This window comes from Lithobates pipiens, unplaced genomic scaffold (genome assembly GCF_037356315.1).
Source record: "Lithobates pipiens isolate NorthernLeopardFrog02 unplaced genomic scaffold, aLitPip1_a1.2 Scaffold_8, whole genome shotgun sequence".
In the NCBI taxonomy this organism is placed as follows: domain Eukaryota; kingdom Metazoa; phylum Chordata; class Amphibia; order Anura; family Ranidae; genus Lithobates; species Lithobates pipiens.
In genome coordinates this window covers 498,646,978-498,664,861 of record NW_027507903.1, presented here as the reverse complement: position 1 = coordinate 498,664,861, position 17,884 = coordinate 498,646,978, and the positions used below count along the sequence as shown (strand labels likewise).

General features: G+C 43.5%; 1 protein-coding gene across 3 annotated transcripts in view; it reads right to left on the bottom strand.

Moving 5' to 3' along the window:
* STRA8 (stimulated by retinoic acid 8) overlaps positions 1–17,884 on the bottom strand; it is a 66,238-nt gene that overhangs the window by 28,234 nt on the left and 20,120 nt on the right. For all 3 annotated transcript variants that reach the window (XM_077469189.1, XM_077469190.1, XM_077469191.1), the window contains exons 2-3: positions 12,105–12,180; positions 1,391–1,478 (exon numbers count right to left, since the gene is read on the bottom strand). In XM_077469189.1, the coding sequence (XP_077325315.1) occupies positions 1,391–1,478; positions 12,105–12,111 (95 nt within the window). In that variant the 5' untranslated portion in view covers positions 12,112–12,180. The remainder of the gene's footprint in view (positions 1–1,390; positions 1,479–12,104; positions 12,181–17,884) is intronic.

The following is a 17,884-nucleotide window of genomic DNA, read 5'->3' as shown; positions in this document are numbered from 1 at the left end:
TTTGATGGAAACAGAAAAGTGCAAGGGGGGGGGTTAATGGGGACACAGGCATGTAGGGAGAGTCTGATGAGGACGTAATTGTGTGGGAAGATTCTGCTGGGGACACAATTGTGTGGAGTTTCTGCTTGGGTCACAAATGGCCAGGGTGGCTCTGACAGGAACACAGATGTAAAGCCTCTAAATGTTTAGCCCTGGTGTACCAGGCTCTGGCATTTAGGTGCGGGCAGAGGATAAAGGTGCACTATTCAGCCCCACTGATGGCAGCCTTTTTTGAAATTCTATGGCTGAGGATTCATTTAAAAAATAACTTTTTTTCGGCCCATGAAGATCTGTAAAATATACAATGTGGTCCTCGAAGTAAAACGTTTGGAGACCCCTAGCTTAATATAAAAGAATAACACTGAATAAAAAAAAAAAACTTTGTCTGGTTAGCCAACTTTATGTTAAAAAGGTATTTTCCTTCAAGTTCTCCCTTGAAACAGCTACAAGTGGTTATCCCTTGACACAGCAGTTTGCTTGGTAAAATGTACAATACATAATCCACGAACGGTTCTGGGAATGTCAGATAGGCATGTACAAAAGAAGAGAGGGCCTCTGTCCACTGCAGCAGGCAAAATAAATCTAATGGTTATTTGCAGTTTCTGGAGACAACTCAGTTGGAGTATACACTTATTAAAATTCAGACCGTTCAGCAGGAACTAGCCAAAATTTCAATGTGTGTGTGTGTGCGCGTGTGTGTGTATCCCAAACCAGCATTCAATCAATGCATGCAGCCAATAGCTGATCTGTGTTTTCCGATGAGGAGAAGTCCCCACTGTCAGAATAAAATAGCACGGCAGGTGAGGCTCCAGAATCCGCTGGTTGAATGAAAAAAAAAAAAAAAGTTTCTGGGTATACCCAGCTTAAAGTGTTTTTAAAGTCAAAAAGTGTTTTTATTTAATGCATTCTATGCATCAATATAAAAAGCCTTCTGTGTGCAGCAGCCCCCCATAATACTTACCTGAGCCCCCTCCTGATTGGCAGGGACACAGAAGATGCACTATTGGCTTCCACTGCTGTCAAAGTTAGCCAATTAAGGGAGAGCGGGGATGTGGCCGAACCGTGGCTCCGTGTCTGAATGGATACACAGAGCTGCGGCTCAGCTTGGGTGCCCCCATAGCAAGCTGCTTGCTGTGGGGGCACTCAACAGGAGGGAGGGGCCCGAGGCACTGAAGAGGGACTCGATAAGAGGAGAATCTGGCTGCTCTGTGCAAAACCATTTCACAAAGCAGGCAAGTATAACATGTTTGTTGTTTTTATAGAAAAAAAGAAAAATTTGACTTTATAATCACTTTAAGGAAACTTGTAACCAAGAAGACTTAAGTTCCACTAAGAATGCATGCTTTCATACCCTTGCTCTTGACAAAAAGTCATCTGCATGTATTCTTCCTTGACATCCTTCAGACTGCTAGAGCCACTATCTTCAGCCTTAAAGTGACCTTCCAGGCAAAAAAAGAATTGAAATAATTAGAGTTTACATATTTTTCTTATTTTAACCAATGTACAAAAGGAACAATTATTCCACAAACAATTGTACTAAAACACTGACACTGTTGGCTTATCTATTAAATTTTCTGATCCAGTCACAATAATCTGGATACAGTCCGAAGCTATGGATGCTATAAATAATCATTTAAAAATGGCCATACTAAAGCCTCAAACACAAGATCGGACTTTCCCGTGGATTTCTGTACAAAGGGCGTCGCCCGTGAACTTGTTAACCGTTTCCCGACCAGCGCACGCCGATGTACGTCAGCAGAATGGCACGGGCAGGCATATTGGCGTACAGGTACGTCCAATCTTCAATGCCGCCCTGCCATCGCGAGCGCGGCGGTGTGCCGGTCGGGACCCCCGTGGGTCCGGTCGCGGGTCCCGTGGACTCGATCGCCGTGGGCATACCCGCGATCGTCTCACGGGACGGCTGAATGGAGGAAATGCTGTGTAAACCGCATTTCCCCATTCTGCCTAGCAACTAGTGACGCTGATCTCTGCTCCATGTGATTGGAGCAGAGATCAGTGTTCACTAAATGAAAGCCCAACCCCCCACAGTTAGTAACACACCCCTAGGAACACTTAACCCCTACACTGCCACCCACTGGTTAACACCTTCACTGCTAGTGTCATTTACACAGCAATCACTGCATTTATATAGCAGTGATTACTGTATAAATGACAATGGTCCCAAAAATGTGTCAAAAATGTCCGATGTGACTGCCGCAATGTCGCAGTCACAATGAAAAAAAAAAAAAAAATTATTAATAAAAATGCCATAAAACTATCCCTATTTTGTAAACGCTTTTTGTGCAAACCAATCAATAATCGCTTATTGCGATTTTTTTAACCAAAAATATGTAGAAGAATACGTATCGGCCTAAACTGAGGGAAAAAAATGTTTTTTTTATATATTTTTGGGGGATATTTATTATAACAAAAAGTAAAAAATAATGCGTTTTTTTTCAAAATTGTCGCTCTATTTTTGTTTACAGCGTAAAAAAAAACAAAAAAACGCAGGGGTGATCAAATACCACCAAAAGAAAGCTCTATTTGTGGGTAAAAAAGGACGTCAATTTTGTTTGGGAGCCATGTCGCACGACCGCGCAATTGTCAGTTAAAGGGACGCAGTGTTGAATCGCAAAAAGTGGTCTGGTCTTTGACCAGCAAAATGGTCCAGTCTGTAAGTGGTGTAAGCATACACACGATCGGACTTTTTCAGCCAACTTTCACCAAATCACATGATTTTCTGCTCTTCACCGCCACCTTTGGTCAACTTCTGTATTGTTGTCTAATCTTTTGCATTGGTTCTGAGTATGCATGTTTGTAAAGTCCGATGGTTTTCTGTATAAGCGATCGGACTTATGTTGTCAAAAAGTTTGTCTTTTCGCACAGCCAACATTTGTCCGATGAAAACAAAAAAGTTTGTCCAATGGAGCGTACACACGGTCGGATGTTGCCTTAAAACAGCTAATTTGCATGTTTGTTTTCAAAAAGTCCGATCGTGTGTAGGGGCCTTTAGAGTGAATTTGTTATTATACTGGAACAAGAAATCAGACATACAAAGTGTAAACATGACGCCATATTAATATTTTAACCTCCTCGCGCCCGCCCAATAGCCGAATTACGGCCGTAGAGCAGGCGCGTTCGTTCGGGCGGTCGTCCCTGGACGGCCTGATGTTTACTTCCGCAATGCGCGCCGCCGCGGGCGCGCATCGCGGAAGTTCTGTGTTCGCCGTGTCCCCCGGGGACAGGCAAACACAGATCGCTGTAAACGGCCAATCACAGCGGCCGTTTACAGCGTGATCGGCGTGTCCAATGGGAGATGATCTCATATGTAAACATATGAGATCATCTCGCAGCGCCGCTCTCCTTCCTCGCACAGACAGTGCGAGAGGGGAGAGATGAACGGCTGCAGCGGCAGCCGTTCTGATTCTGGAAAAAAAAAAATTAAAAAAATGAAATAAAAAGTGCCATCCGCCCCCAGCAGTGCCATCCGCCCCCAGCAGTGCCATCCGCCCCCAGCAGTGCTATCTGCCCCAGTGCCATCCACCCCAGTGCTACCTGCCCCCAGTGCTACCTGCCCCCAGTGCCATCCACCCCAGTGCTACCTGCCCCTAGTGCCATCCACCCCAGTGCTACCTGCCCCCAGTGCCATCCACCCCAGTGCTACCTGCCCCCAGTGCCATCCACCCCAGTGCTACCTGCCCCCAGTGCCATCCACCCCAGTGCCACCTGCCCCCAGTGCCACCTGCCCCCAGTGCCACCTGCCCCCAGTGCCACCTGCCGTCAGTGCCACCTGCCGTCAGTGCCACGTGTCATCAGTGCCACATAGTGCCATCTGTCATCAGTGCCACGTATCAGTGCCATTTGTCATCAGTGCCACCTGTCAGTGTCACGTGCCATCTGTTGTCAGTGTCACGTGTCATCAATGCCACTTATCAGTGCCATCTGTCATCAGTGTCACGCGTCATCGGTGCCATGTATTAGTGCCATCTGTCATCGGTGGCACATATTAGTGCCACGTATTAGTGCCATCTGTCATCGGTGCCACGTTTCAGTGCCACGTGTCATCAGTGCCACGTATTAGTGCCACGTGTCATCAGTGCCACGTATAAGTGCCACGCGTCATCAGTGCCACATATTAGTGCCATCTGTCATCAGTGCCACATATTAGTGCCATCTGTCATCAGTGCCACCTGTCATCATTGCCACGTATCAGTGCCATCTGTCATCAGTGTCACGTGTCATTGTCCTGGTGCTTCAAAAGTGTAATAAATAGTCAACAAGTTAGATGTGTAACTTATGTTCCTAGAACACATGATGGCGCTACCTGCATGTTGGGCCTCTCTATGTGGCCAGGCTGTGAAAAAGTCCCACACATGTGGTATTGTAATACTCAGGAGGAGTAGCAGAATTTTTTGGGGGGTGTCATTTGTGGTATACACATGCCACGTGAGAGAAATAACCTATTACAATGACAATTTTGTGGAGAAAAAAAAAAAATGAAAAATCTTAATTTTGCAAAGAATTGTGGGAAAAAAATGACAACATCAAAAAGCTCACCATCCCTCTTACTAAATACCTTGGAATGTCTACTTTCCAAAAAGGGGTCATTTGGGGGGTATTTGTACTTTCCTGACTTGTTCGGGTCACAAGAAGCGAGATAGGCCACCAGTACATCAGATGTGATCAATTTTGTGCGATTCGCACCACAGCTTGTAGACTCTCTAACTTTCACAAAGACCAAATAATATCCACTAATTTGGGTTATTTTTACCAAAGACATGTAGCAGTATAAATTGTGACCAAAATTTATGAAGAAAAATTAATAATTTGCATAATTCTGTCACAGAAACAAAGAAATATGCGTTTTTTTTCAAAATTTTCGGTCTTTTTTCATTTATAGCGCAAAAAATAAAAACCCCAGAGGTGATCAAATACCACCAAAAGAAAGCTCTATTTGTGGGAAAAAAAGGACAAAAAATTCATTTGGGTACAGTGTTGCATGACTGAGTAATTGTCATTCAAATTGTGAGAGCACCGAAAGCTGAAAATTGGTCTGGGCAGGAAGGTGTTTAAGTGCCCTGTAAGCAAGTGGTTAAGAAGCAGACAGCATGGATTCATGAAAGACAGAAATTGTCAAATCTGACTTCTCATGAGAAGGTAAGCAAAACCTTTGGCAGAGCAGTGGCTGTAGACGTGGTATACCTTTGTATAAGGGTTTCACACCGTCCCACGCACACGGCTCATGTGTAAGGTAAAGTCTACAGGCTTGGAAAGATAAGTTTGTAAAAATGGATAGAAAACTTGCTAAAAGATCAAATTTAGAGAGTAGTGGTTAATACATACTCTGAATGATCTAAGGCTATTAGTGGTGTACCCCAAGGTTCAGTGTTAAAAGTACCATTTCAATCTTTGCAGATGACACTAAGCTAGGCAGTGGAATAATGTCCTTACAGGATGACTTAAATGTTTAAGTCAACCTCAATGCACTGTTTAAAAGGGCGACTGTGTGGCAAATGAGGTTCAATGTTGATAAATGTAAAGTTATACACTCGGGGGCTAAAAATTTTGCATGCATCATACATACTAGGGGGAGTACAACTGGGGGAGACAATGGTGGAGAAGGATCTGGGTGTTCTGGTAGATCATAAGCTTAAAGCTTAAAAAGTTGAACTTTGCCATTGGGGTGAGTGTGTGGGAAATGCTGCATTTGTAACATATATTACACCCTATATATGGGTGTAACTTGTTACTAAAGGTGAACCTTAAAGTGATTCTAAAAGGCAGAAGTATGCTCCTGGCACTCCCCCACTCTCTATTCAGTGGCTCAGACACAGCAGTGGAAGCCATTGGCTGTCAACCACAGCCAGTGAGGAGGGAGCGGGGCCGGGCCAAGCCGCCTCAGGAAAGCCGAGAGCATGAACAAGTGCCCCCATAACAAGTGGTTTGCTTTGGCAGCACTCGTGGGGGGGGAGATAGCGTCAGCGGGGGACCCAATAAGAGGAGGATCAGGGCTATTCTGTGCTAAACTAATAGGGCAGGTAAGTATAACATATTTGATACTTTTAAAATAAAAAAATTGCCTTTAGAATCAGTTTAACCACTTGCCGACCTCTGCATGCCAATATACTTCGGCACAATGGCAGCGGTGTGCAAACGGGTGTACCTTTACGTCCCCTTTAATTGGCGGGGCTGTGCGTGCTCGCTGCAAACTCAATGTCCGCTGGTGTCCTGCGATCATGTCACGGAGCTGCAGAACGGGGAGATGTAAACAAGGCATTTCCCCAGTCTGTCTAGTGACATGACAGGGATCTACTGCTCCCTGTCATCGGGAGCAGTGATCGCTGTCTTGTCAGTGGTAGCCCACCCCCCCACAGTTAGAATCACTCCCTAGGACACACTTAACCCCTTGATCACCCCCTAGTGTTTAACCCCTTCCCTGCCAGTGTCAGTTACACAGTAATCAGTGCATTTTTATAGCACTGATCGCTGTATAAATGACAATGGTCCCACAAAAAAAATCCATAAATCTGTTCCCTATTTTGTAGATGATATACACTTATTGTGATTTTTTTTACCAAAAATATGTAGAAGAATACATAATTGGCCTAAACTGAGGAAAATATATATATATATATATATATATATTTTTTTTTTTTTATATACCGTATTTATCGGCGTATAACACGTGCCGGTGTATAACACGCACCCCAAGTTTAGGAGGGAATTTTAAGGAAAAAAAAACAAAAAAAAAAACTTACATTTATATGCCCATCAGTTGCATCTGCAGCCTTGTCCACCATTGCAGCCTTATGCAGCCTTGTCCACCAGTGCAGTCTTGTCCCCCATTGCAGTCTTGTCCCCCATTGCAGTCTTGTCCCCCATTGCAGCCGTGCCTATTTTATTTTTTTAAAATGCCACCGCCGAGATACAGAGCCGGATGTGTATCTCGGCGGCGTGCGGTAGTTCTCGGCGGGCCTCCGGCCGCCTTCGGCTCTTCTCGGGCAGCTTTCGGCTGCCTTCGGCCGTTCTCTGAAGCTTTCGGCCGCCGAGAAGAGCCGAAGGCAGCTGAAAGCTTCCGAGAACGGCCGAAAAGCTGCCAAGAACGGCCGAAAGCTGCCAAGAAGAGCAGAAGGCGGCCAAAGTCGCCTTGAAGAGCCGAAGGCGGCTAAAAGCCGCCCAGAGGCTCAGAATTTCGGGGGAATCGGCGTATAACACGCACCCACGATTTTCCCCTGCTTTTAAGGGGAAAAAAGTGCGTGTTATATGCCGATAAATACGGTATATATATTTTTGGGGGATCATTATTATAGCAAAAAGTAAAAAAATATTTTTTTTTTCAAAATTGACGCTCCTTTCTTGTTTATAGCGCAAAAAATAAAAAGCCACCAAAAGAAAGCTCCATTTGTGGGGGAAAAAAAGGACATCGATTTTGTTTTGGTGTAACGTTGCACGGCCGTGCAATTGTCAGTTAAAGCGATGCAGTGCTGAATCGCAAAAAGTGCCCTGGTCAGGAAGGGGGTAAAATCTTCCGGGGCTGAAGAGGTTAATTAAAAATAACAGAGGGAAGGCTTTAAGCAAGAAGTGAATATTTCTGACTTCAATTTTGACTTGAGCGGAGGGGCACATGCCACTGCCATGTTCTGCATAAGAGCCTTGCCATGTAGTAAAGACAGCAACATGCAATTTTCTAAACAAACTAAAATATTGTGACACTGTAAGGTCTCATGTAGCTGTGTGGTTCGGGGGCTGTAAAAATGATCAGATGAGCCACGTTTTTACGACCCTGCAATAGGCAGCAGACAGGGATGTTTACATGCTGTGGTCGTAATGCTTTACGTGCATGGTAAAAACTACATGTAGCAATTGGCAAAAGGCAAGCCCGCTGTACCAAACCCATTTTGGTGAAGATAAACACCGATAGCTGTGAAAACTAAGTTAAAATTTCCTCCCCAAATTGCACCGCTGTGCTATAAGCACAGTTTTTTTCTGGGTCTTGCTATAGCATTTCATCTGATTTTATTCAGCATCCTTGCTATCCGGTTGACATGATTGTTTTTTGCCCACATACTCGATGCTGCATTCCAATTCCAACCTCAGGACAGCTGAATTACAGGTTAATGTCAAAAGTTTACATACCCCAGTTCTTATTACTATGTATATCCCTGAAAACTCATTTATTCAGGGAAGCCTATCCCGCACCCACCTAACAACTGTCCCCAAGCCATCCCCGCATCAAATCATTCTCTGCAAATATTACCTTTTGTACCACCACCACCTGCTCCCTTTAGAATATAAGCTCTGCGAGCAGGGCCCTCCTGTACCTTTTGTATTGAACTGTACTGTAATTGTGTTGTCCCCACCCCCCCCCAATACATTGTAAAGCGATGCATAAAAAACAGTTGGCGCTACATAAATTGTGTATAATAATAAAAAATATATAATAATTGCCCCCTTAAACATCAATGACAACTTGCAGTCTTTTGTGGTATTTGTGGATGAGGCTCTTTATCTTCTCAGATGGTAAAGCTGCCCATTCCTCTTGGCAAAAAGCCTCCAGTTCCTGTAAATTCTTGGACTATCTTGCATGAACGGCACGTTTGAGATCTCCCAGAGTGGATCAATGATATTGAGGTAGGGAGACAGATGACCACTCCAGAACCTTCACTTTATTGTGCTGTAGCAAATGACAGGTCGACTTGGCCTTGTGTTTTGGATCATTGTCATGTTTGAATGTCCAAGTACGTCCCATGCGCAGCTTCCTGGCTGATGAATGCAAATGTTCCTCCAGTATTTTTTGATAACATACTGCATTCATCTTGTCATCAATTTTGCCCACATTTCCTTGTGCCTTTGTAGATCACACATCCCCAAATCATCAGCGATTAAGCACCGTGTTTCACAGTAGGAATGGTGTACCCTTTATAATGTAGCGTTTATGGTTGTGGCCAAAAAGCTCAGCTTTGTAATCATCACTCCAAATGACTGTATGGCAGAAGGTTTAAAGAGGAAGTAAAAAGGCAAAAAAAAAAACACACTGTAAGGCAAAGGCATAATGAGCTAGTATGCATAGCATACTAGCTCATTATGAATAACTTACCTGAGAACGAAGCCCCCAAAGCGGTCCTCTGTCTTCCTCTTTGCCGCTGCCATGTATCCCAGAGCGACTTCTGGGTCTTGCTGCTCCGGCGCTGTGATTAGCCGGAGCCACAATGACGTCACTCCCGTGCATGCGCACGGGAGCCGACACTCGTGGCATAGCGCCGCGGCCTGCCCAGTGCGCCTGCACGCCGCTGTCTACGGCGCATGCGCCGTAGACAGCGGTGGCTGTATTCGGGTAAGTATCTCCTAAACCGTATAGGTTTAGGAGATATTTCTTGGACCTACAGGTAAGCCTTAATCTAGGCTTACCTGTAGGTCAAAGTGGTTTGTTAGGCTTTACAACCACTTTAAGGCTTGTCTCTGTGCTGTTTGGCGTATTGTAAGCAGGATACTTTGTGGCATTTGTGTAGTAATGGCTTTCTTCTGGCAACTGGACCATGCAGCCCATCTTTCTTCAAGTGCCTCCTTATTGTACATCTTAAAACAGCTACACTCATGTTTTCAGAGCGTCCTGTATTTCACCTGAAGTTATTTGTGGGTTTTTCTTTGCATCCCGAACACTTTTCCTGGCAGTTATGGCTGAAATTTCAGTTTGTCTACCTGACCGTGGTTTGGTTTTAACAGAAACCCTCATTTTCCACTTCTTGATTAGAGTTTGAACACTGCTGATTGGCAGTCTCAATTCCTTGGATATCTTTGTATATCCCTTTCCTGTGTTACACAGTTCAACTACCTTTTCCCACAGATCCTTTGACAATTCTTTCTCCATGACTCAGAATCCAGAAACGTCAGTGCAGCACTGGATGAAAGATGCAAGGGTCTGTCAGGAGTCCAGAAACTCATTGATCTTTCATACACACACACTAATTACAAGCCAGCAGATCACAGGGGAGGATGTTACCTTTAATAGCCATTCAAACCCCTGTGTGTCAACATGTGTGCATGCATGTTATCAGGCCAAAATCACCAGGGTATATAAACTTTTGATCAGGGTAATTTGAGTAGTTTCTGTTGTCATGATTTAAAAAGAGTAAACTAGAGGTCGACCGATATATCGGCCGATATTTGCCGTTTTTTAATTAATCGGCATCGGCCGATTGTGCTGGTAAAAAGCCGATATAGAACTGCAGCGGGACTTTGAAATGACTTCTGTATAGAAGCCAGTGTAAGTTGCCATAGAAACGTCTTCCTCCTCTCTGGGCAGGCTGCCAAGAAAAGAACAAAATGATACAATGTTTACACTTGAATGAATGAAGTCATCTCTGTGTGTAGAAGTTCCCAGTTTAACCATTTAAAGACTAAATCTTTTCTGACACTTGTTGCTTACAAGTAAATATCCTGTATTTTCTGCCAGAAAATCACTTAGACCCCCCAAAAATTATATATATTTTTTTAGCAGAGATCCTAGGGAATAAAATAGCGGTTGTTGCAATATTTTATGTCACACGGCATTTGCACAGAGGTCTTTCAAATGCATTTTTTTGGGGAAAAAATACACTATTTAAAAAATAAAAATAAAATAAAAACAGTAAAGTTAGCCCATTTTTTTTTTTTTTTGTCCAAAAGTTTTGACTACCTGTTTTTATTTAATACATAGTTTTTTTTTTTTTTTTTTATCTAAATCATACATACAAGTAAACTGATTGGAGGTTTGTTTTGTTTAATAAATGTTTAGATGTAAGAAATTTTCTGTATCACTTATGAAGGCTGCTTTCACACTGGAGCGGGCAGGCGTTGATGGTAAAACGCAAGTTTTAGCGGCTCTTTACCATCATTTTAGCGGTGCTATTTGGCTGCTAGTGGGGCACATATAACCCAGCTAGCGGCCAAGGAAGAGGTTAAATGCGCCCATGAAGCACTGCTGCCAAATCGCATTGCATGCGCTTCGGCAGTGGTGCCCATTCATATCAATGGGCAGGAGTGGTGGAGGAGCGGTATACACCACTCCAAACGTGCTGCTTGCAGGACTTCTTTTTTTTTTAAGATCCTGCCAGCGCATCGCCTCAGTGTGAAAGCACTCTGTCTTTCACACAGACTGCAGGGGAGCCATTTTGCAGGCACTTTACAGGTGCTATTTTTAGCCCAAAAGCGCCTGAAAAACGCCCCAGTGGGAAAGGTGTGTTAGATCAAGGGGGATTAAAAAAAATAATAATAATAATATATAAAAAAAGGAAAAAAATAAAGAAATAAAATAAAATCGGCCTAACATATCGGCCCAAAAAAAAAAAAAAATCGGCATCATATATCGGCTATCGGCCGCCATGATTTCTAAATATCGGCATCGGCCAGAGAAAAACCCATATCGGTCGACCTCTAGAGTAAACACACTTGATTGATAATAAATGGCTTCAGCCAAACACTATCCATGAGTGAAAGACATGCTTTTGTGTTATCATTCATAGTCTCTGAAAAATGGCCAAGAAATCATAAATTCTGCCAGGGTATGTAAACTTATGAGCACAACTGTATTAAACAGATATAATAAAACATTTTCAATGATTTAACAAACCAAAATGGAGTTTACATATACTTTAGGAATAATGCATTTTTCTTCTCAATACCAGTCCAGCATACTAAGCTTACATGCCGTTATTCCCATAAGGGAGAACCATAGAGGAGCAGGCGCCCCACAAAATGCCAGTATGCCCAGCCTAGCACCAGGAGGATCCAAAAAAAACACTAGCTCTGTGCTGATACCAGGCTTATAAACTCTGATGGTGCCTCAAAAAGTGTATTAGCTAGCCACAACATACAGAAACAGGACATGGCTTTTTTTCTCCACCCAGACCCAAATACAAAAAGCAAACACTGATATAAGGGGACAGGACAGCAAAGCCAGCAGAAGGTGATGCTGGCCACAATGCTTTATTGTTGTGTTTAGTCTGGAGATTTTCTTGTAAACTCTAGATGGAAAGGTCATGACTTTAGCCATGTCACTTGATTTATAGGTTAAGATAACGTCCCACCTCTCATCTTCAGCAGGGAATCCAATGTTTTTTCCAGTTCCAGGATGTAGATTCTGGTCCGATGCAGAACCTGATGCTAAAATACAAGAGACAGATCATTTACAAGCCAGGATGTCTACAGTTTTGTGTTATCAGTCAGGTAGAGGCTAATGAAAAGTCTTTGCAGCACACCACAACACACAGCAATTCACTACCATGCATTATAGCACGCTTGTGTTACAATATATAGTGATTGCACTTTTTGGTAAATTAGGAAGCCCACACAGCAGCAGGACAGCATACAGGTGTGAACCCAGCCTAAAGTCCAAATGAACCTCCAAGAAGAAATACAGGTAAGGCTGGGTTCACACTATTGCAAATATCATGCGAGTTTCCCTGCATCCAATTAGCATGTCAGGGGACTGTGAGACGGCTCTCTATGGAGCCGATTCACACATCTGCAGAGTGGCTCCGGCGCGAACAGGAGTCCCATGCATCTTTTGGTCTGTTTCGGGTCCGAATTCAGCCAAAAATTTGGACCTGAAATGGTGAACAGGGGATGCACTGGACCTCTGCTGTGAGCAGCTCCTTGCAGCAGTGTAAATTCAGCCTTAAACCTTCCCCCCTCCCCCTCATTTTGGATAGAGTAAGGACGGTTAAAACCTCTGTCAGTTTATTTGCCATCTGTGTCCCACTGGGGAGATCTTCCTCACTCCCTGTCCCATAGCCAGAACAGAAAGTGAGGAAATCCCTGCAAATTACAGGAATCCTTCGGGGACCCCCAGGTCATCTTAACTAGTGTCTCCACTGGAAGATTTCCCCACTACTACTTTTCTGAGGACAATCCAAAATTTGTGATTTTCTTTTACTTTCGCTTTCATTAATAATGATAATCAGGACAAATAGAGAGGGTGAATCTCCCTAATCGGGGCAGACTGCAATAAAAACCTTGAAGCCCTTGTACACATGGTCGGACATTCCAACCACAGAATTCCGAAGGATTTAGTCCGGAAGTGGTGTTGCATACACACGGTCGGACAAAGTTGTCGGAATTTCCGGTCGACAAGAACGCGGTGACGTAAACTGCGCATGACGGGACTAGAAAAGGGAACTTCAGCACCACGTGCGGCACCTTTTGGGCTCCTTCTGCTGATCTCGTGTTTATCACAAGTTAGAAGTTTGGTAAGAGACGATTCGCGCTTTTCAGATTTGTGCTTCAGATCGTTACTGCTCTTCAGTTTGTGCGTATCTGATTATCAGTGCGTGTAGTCAGTTCGCATTTGTTGGTCATTGCGGACTGTATCTTGGTATTGAACGCTTTGATTTGCAGTGCTTATTCCGCTCGTTTCTGGTTTTCAGATCGTTCTTTCAGGCCTTGCTGTTTATCGGTGCTTTCTGTTGTCCGTTCTGACCAGCCAACCGTTTTAAGCCATGTTTTGTGTACGTATTCGTTGTAGAGTTAGTCATGTGCTGGGGCTTGGTGTTGGGCTTTTAGCTTTGACACAAGCCCAGTCCATAAACAGGGCGAGGAGGAGTTAGTAGACCAAGAATTGGTTACTCCAGCATGACCAGTTCTCGCACATGCCTTTGCTTTGTGAGATCTGGGAGAATAATCCTGATGATTTCAGGAATTATCTCAGGATGACGGACCCTGTTTTTCACCTTCTGCTGGCTTTGCTGTCCTGTCCCCTTATATCAGCAGGCAGGATACCTGCATACAGCAAGCCATCACTCCGGAGCAGAGGCTCATCGCCACGTTGCGGTACTTGGCGACAGGGAGAAGTCTTCAGAACCTGAAGTTCTCGACAGGCATCTCCCCCCAGGCTCTGGGAATCATTATTCCAGAGACCTGTTCTGCCATCATACAGGTCCTGCAGTAGGACTATATTAAGGAAAGTTTTCTGCTTTAACATCACATTCTATGTATTTAATGTTTGCTAATGTATTGTATTTCTTTCCTCATTCCCAAATTACCATGATTGCAATATGCTGTAATTGATATGCTGTGCCTCTTTGTCCTCATGCATGCTTATACTTTTGGCTTTAAATACTCATTTCCAAAAACGTTATACTGATCTTGGCCAAAAATGTTTGTGTCTAATCTGCTTGCAATGTTGATGTACAAAATGAAAAAAAAAAAAATTCTTGTTTGACTCCACAGTTTCCTTCAACGCCACAGGAATGGCAGACTGTGGCCTCCCACTTTGCCAGCCGTTGGGACTTTCCCAATTGTGGAGGTGCAATTGATTGGAAACACGTCCGCATCGTCCCACCCCAACTCGGGGTCCTGCTATTATAATTACAAGGGGTATAATAGTATTGTGATGTTGGCGGTGGCGTCAGCGACATATGGCTTCCTGTATGTGGTCGTGGGGAAAAATGGCCGTATGTCAGATGGTGGAGTGTTCGCGTGGACGGAGTTCTACTGGCGTCTCTAGAGTGGCAGTCTGGGCTTGCCATCTCCAGAGGAGAATGTGGAAGGATTCTCCTTTGTTTTCATCGTGGATGAGGTGTTTGCTCTGGCAAACCATCTGATGCTTTCCCGATGAGGACCCTTACCCCGGACCAGAAGATCTTTAATTTGGGGCTGGCCAGAGCCAGAAGAGTAGTGGAGAACACTTTCGGGATAATGGCCAGCCGGTTCTGCCTATTTTTGACTCCAATCCACATGGCGGAATATAAACTCAATCATATTGTGCTTTCGTGCTGCATTCTGCACAATTTTTTGGAAAAAACACTCAAACTATGTGGCCTCAGTTGGGCCTTATACAGACTTACCAGAAAATGTCAACCTGACGGCCCTTGAAGCTGGTCGTCCTGGCTTGCCCCCCCAAAGCGCCCGCGAGGTCAGATCAAGATATGTGGAGTACTTTGTGGGTAGGGGGGCCAGTGATATGCCAGACAATGTCTGAGAGGCATTTTTTTAATACATTTTTCTTTCAAACTCCAATAATTTTTGTTTTCATTTACTGCTTGGCTTTGTTTTAGGTGTCTCCTAGGTTTTATTTGTTTTGTTTTTTCTACAACAGTGCAAACCCAATTTCAGAGCGAGATCAGATGACAGTCTCTTCTTCAGATAATCTAATTATGTTGTGGGTCTGCCACACACACACACACACACACACACACACACACACACACCTTGTTTTTGTTGTTAAATGTATGTAGTGCATTAGTGACAAAAATATTGCTCATTTTCAGCACCATGGCAGAAATATGTGGGGTCATGAAAATGGCGTGATTGGGGAAATTTAAACATCACTGTGGGTGTTATTTACTAAAGGCAAATCCACTATGCACTACAAGTGCACTGCAAAAGTGCACCTGAAACTGCACATGGAGGGCAAAGTGGATTTGCCTTTGGTAAATAACACCAATTGTCACAGAAAACAAAAACTTTACTACAAATGCTGCTTTTGCGCATTGAAAAGGGAAGCCACACATTGTTGATAATTGAACTTTTTACTCAAGTCACATTCACATGTGCGTTTAGAAAAGGGTTTTTACAACAAACCAACATATTTAGTGTATATAAAACATTATTTTTGGTAACATTTATCTAACTTGGCGTTTTTGTGTAAACATGCATTTATCAAAGCATAACATATAGAACACAGGAACTTACAAAGTTCAACTTTGAAAAGTGAAGACAATATCAGACATGAGTATGTACAAACTGTGTGGATATTGCCTTCATCAGATGGGGTGTCACCCCTGGAAAAGCCAAATTTGGAAGCTGCACACAAATTGTGAATCAAAAAGTGGCCATTTTCCTCCTGATCCCATGCCTAATGTCAACATGTGCTATCTCCCATCATGGGGTATCAATGTACGTGTTTTAGGGGTGCAACCCCTTCATCTCAGCCACTTTAGTAGCAAGGAAGGGATTGCACCCACAAAATGCGTACACCGATCCCCCATGATGGGAGATAGTACATGTTGACACCCTGTGTGCATCTTCCAAATTTGGCTTTTCTAAAAATATAAAAGTGTTTTAGAAAAATTAAAATGGATGCTAGCTAGTTTTGGGTGTTTCAGACTCTCCCTAAAACATTAATGATGTTCTTCATTTTTTGCTGAACATCATTGATGTTTTTCTGGATATTCTCTAAATCGCGATTGCACCCCGTTATCTCCCCAATGAGGATCTGGGCACTTTCACTGGTAAAATGCGATTCTTCCACAACATCCACATCACCTAAAAATAAACCAAAAAAAAAAAAACACTGTGTATTATAAATATGCAGGCATATATTGATTAGCTTATCAGAAGCTGTTGTCTCAGACACTCACCTGTTGTGGTGCCAATTTCGCCAATCTCTCCCCCCTCTGCTTCTGGTGTTGGTATTTCCCCTTCTTTGGGAGGTGTGGGGTCCCTGGTGTCCTCAGTCTTCTCTCCCCTATGAGAATGTAAAAAAGGAATACTTAGCACACAGATATTTGAGGGCAGAAATAGGAATATGAAACATTGACATCTGTAACATTGTTTGGAAGTGTCGTACAATTGTGTTTTTTGGCGAGTTCAAAGCTGAAAATATTATTTTTGACACTTTCTAAAGCTGGAATACTTACCTCTTGTGTGAACAAATGTAGTCAAGTGCAACTTGGCAAAACATCGTCTTTGGAGTGGGCTAACAAACGATGTTTATTACTAATGCTTGAACCCATAAACATGAAAGTGGCCATTTTAAACTGTACAACATTAAATCAAAGCATATGGAGCAGTATGCAAGCAATAATAATAATAATCATAATAATATGAACACATGACAACTACTTACTTTTTTGAAGAACTCACTTGATCCTTCTGTACTGATCGTGCTCCCTCAGTTTCAGGTCTGACCAGCGTTTTCTCAGCTGATCCTTGGATCGTCATACCCCAAAATTCTTCTGAAGACTCTTCACAACTTTAGTCATGATCTTGGCCTTTCTAATATTTTGGTTTGGGTAAGGTCCATACTTCCCATCATAGTCGTTCCTCTTCAATATGTCCACCATCTCCAAAATACATATTTGAGGCCTTAAATATTCTCCTCCGGGATCGGGAAGTTTCAGGCTTCGGGCTTTCCTCTTCCTCCTCCTCATTAGTAGAATTATCATGCCCCTGGTGTGTCAGGGGCGGGCGGAGTTTCACGCATTCACACTGTATATAAAACGCAACACACGTGTGTCGTACGTACTAACTGTGAGCAGAGGGAGAAGCTGACGTGCCGATCATTCAAACGAAGGTACAATTTTAACTTGGTACATCACTAGCCTATACTGCTTCTAGATTGAGGCCTATATTGGGACAAGATAAGGAGAGTTTAGCCTGACATTATTAGGGTTTGTCTTGTGTTGTGTCTTGCAGAGAAGATGGATCCCTTCAAGGAACCACATTTTCTGGCACTAATTATTGATATGCTCAGGGAGCTGTTCTGCCTGTAGCAGATGAACAACCTCCTTTCTAAGGACCTAATAAGAAACAGGAAGGCAGCGCTGGAGAAACTGCTTGGTTTAGTGAAGATCATGCTCCCCATGATAGACATGACCTATGTGATGGCCAAAATTGGTGCCCTGAGGAGTAAATATCTGAGGGAGCGCAAGAAATTCCAGGATTCCCTGAGATCAGGAGATGCAGACATTTATGTCCCCAGGATGTTGTACTACGAGAGGCTGCATTTTCTGGCAGACCAGAGGGAACCCAGGCCACCACTCTACCATCTTCCTTCACCCCCAGTTGAGGCTTCCAATGTCCAACCTGTGCCTTCCAGGCAGCAACATGTGGAGGGGCCCAGCTTGAGACAGGTATAGCATTGTTC